At 35.8% G+C, this 11,574-nt stretch overlaps 1 protein-coding gene across 2 annotated transcripts in view; it reads right to left on the bottom strand.

Moving 5' to 3' along the window:
- Positions 1-217: 217 nt before the first annotated feature.
- The window catches only part of GLCE (glucuronic acid epimerase), a 97,013-nt gene continuing 85,656 nt past the window's right edge, over positions 218-11,574 (bottom strand). For both annotated transcript variants that reach the window (XM_012451343.2, XM_012451344.3), the window contains 2 exons: positions 9,092-9,337; positions 218-4,235 (listed from right to left, as the gene is read on the bottom strand). In XM_012451343.2, coding sequence (XP_012306766.2) covers positions 3,211-4,235; positions 9,092-9,337 — 1,271 coding nt within the window. In that variant the 3' untranslated portion in view covers positions 218-3,210. The remainder of the gene's footprint in view (positions 4,236-9,091; positions 9,338-11,574) is intronic.

Raw genomic sequence — 11,574 nt, 5'->3', positions numbered from 1 at the left:
GTATACATTGTTTCCCTTTGTAGACTAAGGCTCCTTAGGATTAAAGCCCATGCATACTCTTTGTTCCCACACATTGTCTGAGAGGGCCTGGTATGCCTTTGATGAACAACATTTATTGCCTGACTTCTCGTCAGGGGTTGAACAGGAAATAGCAGTCTTCTTGCTGGGCTCAAATAACCTTTGAATAATTTGAGAAGAGAGAGAAAACCCAGGTATATTCCTTTTAAGATAAAAACTTTATTTTACAATTTTATAAAGCGCCTTTACATTAAGCACAAACAATCCATTTACTTTGTATAGAAACAAAATATTTTTCCATCTGCGAAAAATCAAGTTTTGCTGTATATAAAACTAACATGTGCACATTGTGCTTAAACTGCAAAGTCTGTACAGCTTTACAAAGGACTACCCTTCAGAAGGGCATCCTGTAAACACATTATTGCATATTTGACACATGGTATATAACCCACATGTACAATGGAAGAGAAACAAGGAAAACAATCACAAGGAGGATGAAAATAGCAGCTTTCAGTGAGAGTTTGCACTGAAAAAGGAAAAGGACTGCCACATCTGGAGAGTTGTGCTTGTGTCTTTTTGCATTTGCTTCTGTACACTGGATGGTTCTTGGATGAAGACTTTATGTACAATAACTCCTAAAAGGTCAAACTTGACCTTCATCCAGAAACTTTTGGCTGGTATTACAACTGAAGTGGCAATAGATTTAACATCAAAGTGAACTCAAGATAAGTGGGAAAAAAAACAAACAAACCTAGTACCTATAATATTAAAGCAAAGAAGAAACAAAACAATAACATTTAAAAAATACCCTCCCCATTCTAAGCTCAGAATAAGTAAACATTTTACATAATTTTAAACCCTAGAAAACTCTGTAGTTTTTTAGAGGCAAAAATGCAATGGATAGTCTAGGGCAGTGTTCCTCCCTGTATGCCCCCAGCTCACCTGCATCAGAATCACTTCAATGCTCATTAAAAATGCAGACTATCATACTTCACAGGCAGATTTACTGACTATCTGGGATCTGTATTTCAATAAGCTCCCAGTGATGCTGAGGCATTTTCAAGTTTGAGAACCGCTGGTCTGTACTTACAATGCTGCTATGGGTTCAACTCATCCTCTTAGAAAATTCTGGGATCACAGACAAATCAAGTTGCTATTGCAATGTGGAAGGCAGTGTAAAGCCAACAGCAAGGAAATTGTAACGTTATTTCTAGATCAAAAGTCTTTTCTTCTTCAGTGGGAAAGGACAGCCACATTGTTAAGGCACGGATATTGGTCACAGAAGCAGTACCATACTGTTATTATTGATTCCTATAATCTGAAGACCAGTTTGAAAACAAAGCAGATGTAGGAACCATTTTAAATAATAACAAATATGGGGAGTAAAAAAGGTTTCCAGATTGGAGAAAGTTTATTTTGAACATTGCCACTGGGAATAAAAATTAGGGGAAACCAGATATTCTTGCTGAGACATCTAACATATATGAAATGCACGGGTCAAAGGCTAGGGGTAAATCTAATAACTCAAAAGTGTTTTTATTGTGATCAAAATTAAGAGGAATGTGGTCACATAAATTGGGAGTTCAAGCTTACTTTTCTATGGCCAGTTTAATGTCTTCAGTGAAGATCTGTATCTTCTTTGCTTCTGCCCCCTTTGATGCTAACATATATGTGTATATATGTTTTCCAGTTTCTAAGTAGTGCTTGGTAGGTTGAATTCAATTAAAATATAGTGTGTAAGCAGGTAACCTACCTGGCTTCTAAATGTATACTTGATATAGGTCATAGATCAATGCATTGTATTTGTCAGACTCAGTCCCCTGAAAGTGTAGGGTATCATATTTTCAAACTGTATAAGATATAGTATTGATTTAGTGTACTGTCATACCCTAAAACAAAAGTCACAGCAAAATCAACATCCCATGGTTTTAACTTAATGCCTGAAGCCCTATAGCAGACACTGCCCATTGCATGAGGGCTTTGAAATCTATTTATGTGAGGTACAGGAGGATATACATAACCTAAATAAAGATATGATTACACATGTATAGCAAATGCAGTACCAGTAATATCTCTTCTATCTAATAACTGGAATAATTTAAAATTAAATTTCAAAGAAACCCCAATGATGCACAGACTCAATGGTTTGGAAAGCTGATGATCAAGAATGATCTGGGTAGGAGAAGAAAAAAAAACTTTGCTATGATTCGTGTATGTAGTATTTGACCTAGTATTTTTATTTAAAGGGGGAAAAATCCTAAAAAAAATTAAAAATGGTGGTGGCCTTAAAACTACTAGCTCCTTTCCAAATTTAGATTTGTAGTAAGTTTCCCAAATAATGTCCCAAAAATATCTCTCTCAAAATATACAAAACTGCAAGGTATAGTCTGAAATAAAATACAAAATTCTAGATAGTGACAAAAAGAAACTATCACGATGGGGGCTGGGGAGGGATATACTGATTATCAAACTTTTACTGATTGTAGATCAAGTTTCAAAACAGAAACATCTTTGTAATTTCTTGTGCAGTCAACAAGTTTCATTTTAGTTGTGCTTACATTATATAACTGTGAAGCCTGAAAACTGGTTGTGTTTGTAATTTACACATTTCAAGAAAACCATAATTATTCACCATATACAACAAATCGAACAAATGCAACAAATACTCATTTGCTCCCAAGAAATTAATCTATAGAAAAGAAATATCTTTTTAAAAAGTTGAACACAGTCTGCTATCCAGGCTACAAGTACATATTTACTGTATTACAGCATATTATTTTTCTTAAGTCTGCTTCCAACATAAATATAAATAATCACATTTTAAAAGAGCTCCATACTAAGTCTTCAGGTAAGTGCTAGACAGTTGGCCAGTAACAACTACTTACCATGATCTTTCTCAGAGAGTGACTAGACTATCTGTGGAACTGTATAGGGTGGTGGGCAAGGCAAAGTGAAGCATCTTTGTTCAGCCCATTGATTAAACATTGTGTTCTAAATGCCACCTACATTTCTAAATACCCAACCCATGGAATGCAATTATTTTAGAAGACTGGTTATAAGGATCACTTACCACTTCGATAGAATCCACAAAAACCTAGTACATAACCTTTTAAAATGTGCCTATGCTCTCCTGAGACAGAGCCTGTAGTTTCTGTGTACAGCAGAGGCTGAGTATAATTTTGGTTGTGAGCTCTAGTTGTGCTTTGCCCTGCTGCCTTTTAGGTAGCTTTTCCACCTCTTGACAAATTCTTTGAAGATTGGGGACTCATCAATGGTACTGAGTAGCTGCAACTGATTGATGTGGGTGGTATGATAGTCCCAGCGAGCCAGGTTAGGAGCGATGCCAAGCATGAAGTGACGGAGGTCATAGATGGTTCCTGAGCCAGTATCATATAAGGGCAGCATGGCTTTAAGAGATTCCATGCCACGCTCATACAAGGACCTTGCTTCTTTTCCAAGTTTTTCCCCTGCAGTTTCTTTTAAGTCATACAGCCCAATTAAAGAATACATAAAGCCATTTAAAACAAAAGAGCTAGGTGTGGTTGGATATTCTTCATACCAGTCATGTTTATTCATAAACACAGCTTTAACTCCATGCTGCTCAGATAGAAACTTATAAGGGGCTGTTGCCCTTAAAGCTGAATTGAGGAATATATGGTCTTTTGTTAACAGATAGGCCCTGACTAATGTAGAAATGGCTTGCCCTTGGGCCATGGCAGAATACCATCCTGGCTCTAAAGACTTGAACCCTTCCCCTAACTTCCGGGTCACCATAATTGGCCAGCCACCTTTCTCATCCTGGTTCCTTACCAGCCAATCACTAGCAGCAAAAAATGCGGCCATGTGGGCAGTAGTAGAGATGGTAATGTTGTCGAGGAATCCCTTCCCTTTTGCAATCAACCTAACCACCTTCTTGGGCATTATTTTGGTTGGCTTGACAGCTTTTGTGTTGGAAAGACCCACTCCTTTCCTGAGGTCAGTGACCAGATCCCTGGTAACTGTGCTCCATGAAGTTCTGGGCCCAATGCCGTAGTATATATCTCTTTCTTTAAAAGCAATTAGCTGAGCAGTTGAGACATAATGTATAGTGAAGAGCTGATTCTTTTCTGTGGTCTCTAGAACCACGGACACACTTCCATTAGTCAAGAACTTGAGGTCGAATGAAATAATGAAATCTTTTGTGTTTCCCAGTTGCAAGGATACACCTTCACTGGTTTCTGTAGGAGAGAATATACCAACAAAGACTGGTTAGAATAAAAGCACTTTTGTATTTGAAATTTAATTGCAATTCATCCTTGACAACCCTGACCACACAAAATTAACACTTAAATATTTTTGGTATTAGATTATTCATAATTTCCTTTTTTACTAAATTAACTAAAAACAAATGACAGAATTGGTGAGTTCATGATGGCTTGTGAGCATTAGTACAAAGCTCTGACCTTTTTCCCTGTCCGGTTCATAGTAGAGGATTAATAGCAAATGGCTAAGGTATTGTTGATAAAAATTGCCTTTCCTAAATCTAGTGCTAGCTGATCAGTAATCAATGACTATTCTAGTACACCCATTCTGCGAACAGAAAAAAAAAAAAAAAACAGCCAAAAGCTGGCTCAGCACATAATATTGCACGAAAGAGGCTAGAAAAAATAATTATACACGAATTTTAAATTGTTTAATGAACATTTCATATGTACTTACATGTTCTAAGTGCTTTACACCTGTTTACTCATTTAATCCCCTGAACAATTACAAGAGTAGGTGCTATTATTACTCGTACTTTATGGATGAGGAACTGAGACACAAGGAAGTAACTTGCCCACGGTACAAGACTTGAACCCAGGTTGCCTAGTCTGGTTCTACAATACATTATTGATTTGATTTTGAAAATGATAGATTTGGTTTCACATACTTGCTAGAATTACTAATAAAATTTCTGGAAATTAAGCAACAGGCTCATGTGTACAACAAAAAGTGAGAGAATGGCGGGGTTTGCAAGGGTAAAGCACAGGCTTTGGAGTTAAAAAACCTCAGATTTGAATTTTTGTTCTACCTCTAGCTTTAAGAAGTCTGGCAAGATGCATCTCTTTGAGCCACAGTTTCTTCACAAGTTAAATAGAGATAATATTACCTTGCAGGGTAATTGCCAGGACTTTAAAAAAGATAATGGAGTGGAATATAGTAATAAATGATAGTTATTATTATTATTCTGAAGCCACTAGTTTCAGAGGCTAATAAAATAGTTAAAGCTGTTTTATCTGACAATTTTTTTTTTTCTTTTTGAGACAGAGTCTTGCTTTGTCACCCAGGCTGGAGTGCAGTGGCGCGATCTTGGCACACTGCAACCTCCACGTCCCGCGTTCAAGCAATTCTCCTGTCTTAGCCTCCTAAGTAGCTGAGATTACAGGAGCACGCCATCATGCCTGGCTAATTTTTGTATTTTTTTTAGTAGAGACAGGGTTTCACAATGTTGACTAAGCTAGTTTCGAACTCTTGACCTTGTGATCTACCCGGCTCAGCCTCCCAAAATGTTGGAATTACAGGCGTGAGCCACCATGCCTGGCCTCTGACAAATTATTAAAGAGGAAATTTCTCTTGAATATTTATAGTATTAATAATGGCTAATTCCCAGAAAGATGACTTTTTGAATACTGCTCATCTAGATCTACCAAGAAACTGAGCATATTAAAATAGCAGCAATAAGAACAAAAATATATGTAGTACACATTTAAAAATATTAAAGGGAAATATGAGTATCTTGATCTTTCCACAGCTTAAATGTCCACAGTACATTCACATGTATTATCTCATTTGATACTTAATCTTCTGAGGCTGGTCGGGCAGGAATTATTATTATTACATCTCCATTTTAGAGATGAAGATATGCAGGCTTTGCCAGGTTAAATGGTTTGCCAGATTCCAAAAGCTAATTAGTGTTAGAGAAGGGACCAGAATCGAGGTTTCCTGGACTCAAGTTCAGACTGTGAAAAAGACAAATGATATTGGAAATGGTATTCTTATGAATATTCAATAGAAGAGTTCTCCTAGACACAGCCATAGAAGCAGATCTTTGCTTTGCAGAATCCTTGAAAAAATCTTTAGTGTGTCACCAGGAGCAAAGATCAGAAATGTGACCTGGGCCGGGCACAGCTGCTCACACCCAGCACTTTGGGAGGCCAAGGCAGGGGTCTGCTTGAAGCGGGGAGCTTGAGACAAGTCTGGGCAAGAAAGTGAGACCCTAACTCTACAAAAAATATAATAAAATAGCCAAGTGCAGTGGCATGTGTCTGTAGTCCTAGGTACTTGGGAGGTTAAGGTGGGAGGATTGCTTGAGCCCAGGAGTTTGAGGCTGCAGCGAGCTATGATCATACTACTGCACTGTAGTCTGGGTGACAGAATAAGACTGTCTCTTTAAAAAGAAAAAAGAAATAAATAAAGGGAAAAAGAAATGTGAACTGATGATAGTGTACACTTGGAGGGCATCAGTATGTTGAGTTGATCATTTAACTCTTGCAACACTGGACTCTAGCAGTATGGTTATATTTGGCCCAAAGCTCTTAATTACTTCATTGGATGGAACAGACAATTTTAAAAGATGTATCAAGAATGAGAACATCCTGCTAAACTTATGCATCAAACAATGCTCTGAGTGACTTAATAGAAAAACTGATTTCAGAAGTAAACTTCTAATACAGTAAAATTCCATTTATGTCGACATGTACTCTCTCTCTTAACTAGCATTTTTCTGCATCTATAGTAAAATGGGATCTGAGGTTCAAGACAACATTCCTGAAACACTGCAGGATTCTGAATTGACATATGAACAACTCAAGATTAAATTATATTCAGTGGAGCAGACTATCTTGAATGCTACTTATTTTTTCATTCTCATCAGATGGGATTATTATCTATGACATCTATTCTGGCCAAACTGGATAACAATGACCCATCTTTAGAAGTCCAAATGTGAGGAAGCAGAAAGAGTACCTATTTCCTCTCAAAATTTCAACTTTATTTACACAAATTTAATGAAATGACATGGTTTAATCAGTCACTTTATGTCTTCATATAGCAAATCAGTCCAAAGAACTCAGTCATGAACGACATCAAGGGATGCAACCTTTTAAAAAGTCAATTTATTAATTTCCCTAAAACCTTAACACCAGCAGAGGGGGTTACTGAGTCATCTAGGAGAAGTGACAGATGTCACAATTCTCAATTTAAATTAACCAACCAACAATTATACAACAATCTTATAAGTCTTTTAATTCCCATTTTATAGATATACAGAGGAGGTTAAATAACCTGCTGGCATAATTCAGGACGATCTGAATGGTAGTAAATGGGATGGTGGCAACCAGTTTGGCAATATACCAGGAAGTACTATGCTATCTGAAGATTCTTCCTGCAAATCTAATAGAAAGTTTTGATTTTTTTACTGTTTGAAATCCATGACCCATCTTCTCTCTGACCAGGAGTTACTATAACTGTTTATTTTTGGTATATGTGACATATGTATATGCACTTTAAGCAATAAAGGATGGTCAACATTTAAGAATAATTTTGACACTGGTCTTAGCAATGATTGTTTAGATTTGCTACAAAAGCACAGGCAAAAGGGGCACAGACAAGTGGGACTACATCAAACTAAAAAGCTTTTGCACAGCCAGGGAAACAATCAAAATGCAAAGCAACCTATAGAATAAGAGAGAATATCTACAAACATATATCTGATAAGAAGCTAATATCCAAAATCTATCAGGAACTTATACAACCAAACAGCAAAAAAAAAATTGCACAATGAAATCTGTTGCTCTAAATAGAACAGAGTTCAAAAGACTGTCCTAGAAAGCCATCCAGACACTCAAGAAGATCAAGGTGAGGGCTGCTGATTCTACCCTAATCCAGATAACCATCATTAACTATCGCAAAAAGAAGTTTCTTGAGTGTATCCAACAGTTCTTTTGCATAGTCTAATCATTTCCTGTTACAATAACCTCTTAAGTATCACAAGCTAAATATTCTTAAATTTCCTTTTACCTTCTCACTCAGCTAAAACCTTGTTGTTTTACAATAAGCAAAGATGCTCTATGTACCAGAATATCACAGCATGCCATGGGAGAAAAGGAGTTCTAGTCACAGAATAAAAATTAAAGGTCACCCATTATTTGCACTGCATTCAGTACTCAAAAATCCATTACTTAAGGCTATCTAGAATGAGTAGGCTTGTATTGTGGCTTTCAGGGTCTGTAAATTACAGTCATCAATGAAGAACAAGGAGAAAATACAAAAGAGTCTTATAACCTTTCCTCTCTTTTTAATTATCAACTGCAAGGTTGGTGGGAGGGTGGAACAAATTCTGTACTTGACAACATTACCCCATAGAGAATTAAGCCTGAGGTGCTAACTAAAATTATTTCATTGTCTTCTTAAGTAACGGACTCATTAATTCTCATCGATATTGATTAGTGCAGGAAAATGCGTTACATTCTAATTAATGAGACTGTCTTAGTAAAAGGGGAAATGTTGTATAAAGTTAATTTGATTTTGTAAATTATTTTATTAAGGAAAATGGTTTTACATGAAGTTTGAGATAATCTAGTACATTAACAAAATCCAATACAGGAAACAGGCCTCTTTAGTAATGCTATATTATCCTGAAAAAATTAAAAGTTATTGGCAAAAATAATCAAAGGAAAGGATGGCTTTGAAACCATTTTATTTACTGCAAAAGTTTAAAAATTAAACTACACTGGACTGAAATATTAAATGGAGGAACTTCATTCCTATTGGATATAGACCCCTGGAGGCAGGTACACATTTTACAGTAATCTGGAGCTTAACATTCAATCTATGGCTTGGCTCTTTACATAGTAAATATTCCTTTTTATAACCTTGACGTTTTAGCTGTATCTTTTTTAGGGATTTCATTGGAGTGACACCATTTGTTGCTTTATATATGTAATATAAGGGGTCTGCTTAGTGGTTTTTTTTAAACCATATCAAAAATTTAAGGGAACATCAGGGTCCCACAAATCAACATAAAATTAGCAGGCACACATAATATATAACTTACCTGGTGCAATAAACTGTTTGACATTGGTTAATCTAGACTTATCAGCCACATTAGCCATAAAGCAGCCCTTCGGCACCGTCCAGTCATTAGGCTTGCTGTTTTTGTCTCTGTCTTCTGCTGTTTCATATACCTCTATGTGAGGAGGTTTCTCAGTTAGATTCTTGCTGTAATGACTTAACCCATACTGTGCAATCTGGATTGGATAGAAATAGCCTTGAGGTCCCCATTGTGTAGATAATGGTACACCTATAAAATAAAGAAACAAAATGAATAATCATATCCAGACATTTACAAGCGTATTCCTAATAACACTCCTCGCTGATTTACTTCTGGGGAATCTTAGAGGGTTATCAGGATGTTTTGAGCTTCCTTATAATACTGCTCTCATAATGACCAGATCTAGTACCAAATTAACCAGATATGAAAAACAAAAATTAAGTAAGTATTCATTTACTCTCATTCATTATTTGTTAACAAACAGTGAGTGCAATGCTATAAATGACCTTTTAAGGACTGACTTCTTATGTGAGTTACTTTTGCTCATGGCTACAGATATCATGTTTCATAATCCTGTTTCATACATTCAAATTCTGCAATATCTAGATGCATGTAGTTAATGTCATCACAGTTCTATTTTCAATATTAATCCTGGAACTTTCTTAAACATTTATACTTATCAAGTTACTACACACTCATCTTTCCCTCCAGTGTCAAAGTGTGGTCTACTAAGTATGTCATCTGATGATGGTTTAAGTATTTGCTTAAGGAGCCAGTTGTGGCTGGGCTCGGTGGCTCACGCCTGTAATCGTAGCACTTTGGGAGGCTGAGGTAGATGGATTGCCTGAGCTCAGGAGTGCAAGACCAGCCTGGGCAACACAGTGAAACCCCATCTCTACTAAAATACAAAAATTAGCAGGGTGTGGTGGCAGGCGCCTGTAATCCCAGCTACTCAGGAGGCTGACACAGAAGAATAGCTTGAACCCAGGAGGCGGAGGTTGCAGTGAGCTGAGATCGCGCCACTGTACTCCAGCCTGGGTGACCGAGCAAGACTCGGTCTCAAAAAAAAAAAAAGCCAGTTGTGACCTGGCAATTTAAAATATAAACACAGCTTAAAATTATTTTCCTATCTTTCCTGTTACAATGTAATTCTTAAGAATAAGAAGTATTTTTTAAAACATGAATTTAGGTTGTATATTTAACCACAGATTCTTGAAAACTTCATTAATGGATTACCTTTTGTAAAGTTCTAAGTACAACTTTTAAATGTTTGGTATTAGTGTTTATCTCAGTAATTTCCTAGATAGGAGCTACAAATACTACAGTTACACAATATTGTATTGTTGAATCATGTATGTATTGAGAGATAAATTATCTGTAGTTTTAAAATTACTAAGAATCTGATAAGCACAGCAGAGATTGGGAATCTACAAAATTTTATGTGTTTTGTTGTAGTTTCAAAACAATGTTTACAAAATTAGGGTAGGCTACAGATAAGTTTTTTAACATTTCTATCTTTCCTCCAAGAGGGGGATCCCCTCTGCCTGCAATTCAAATTGAAAAAAAAGAAAAAAAAGAAACTATAGGTGAAAAGCTAATAATAATCTGGTGTGGCAAGTGCCTTTCTAAGCATAAAGAGGTACAAAGATCCAAAAACACCCCATAAGTTTAGTAAATGGAACTAAAAACTTCTAAAACCAAGAAATCATAGGTAAAATAAAAAGACAACCAAATTGAAGAAATATCTTTTGAGTATTGCTACCATTACTATATAAGTTCACACAAATACATTTTTTAAAAACTCCACTTAACACATTAGAAAAAGAGGTAAAGAACATGAAAATATGGCAAAAAGAGTTAAGAAACAGATATCTGACCTCACTAGTTGTTAAAGAGAGAAAATTATAATATCCCTTTGTAACCAACAGATGAAAAAATAATGTTCTATGATGGCAAGAGTTGGCTGACAACGGCACCCTCATACTCTGCTACTGGAAATATGAGCAAGTTCCACCTTTCTGAAAAACAGCTGGAAAAACAGTTTGAAGGTTTGGCAGTTTATCTGACATGGTAGTTAATTATATTCTCAGAATAGGAATATACTACGCTGAGAATAAAATTAAAATAGCAAATAAAGATCAACAATGAAAATCTGTAAAAGTTATAATAGCAAAAAAATGGAAATGTAGTCCCTTTGTTATCAAATATCAGATTTTATTCTCTCGATCCTAATTTATTATACATTTAAAAATAACTAAAAGAATATAACTGCACTGTTTGTAATACAAAGAAAGGATAAATGCTTAGGTGATGGATACCCCATTAACCCTGATGTGATGATTATTACACATTGCATGCCTGTATAAAAAAATCTCATATACCCATAAATACATATACCTACTATATACCCACAAAAATTAAAAATTAAACATTAATTAAAAAACATAAAAAAACCTGGAAATGACCTAAGTATGCAACTAAAGAGA

The sequence above is a fragment of the Aotus nancymaae genome, unplaced genomic scaffold (genome assembly GCF_030222135.1).
Source record: "Aotus nancymaae isolate 86718 unplaced genomic scaffold, 86718_ANA_hifiasm-v0.15.2.pri h1tg000003l, whole genome shotgun sequence".
In the NCBI taxonomy this organism is placed as follows: domain Eukaryota; kingdom Metazoa; phylum Chordata; class Mammalia; order Primates; family Aotidae; genus Aotus; species Aotus nancymaae.
Note: the sequence above shows the minus strand (reverse complement) of the source record. Positions and strands in the feature narration are given on the sequence as shown.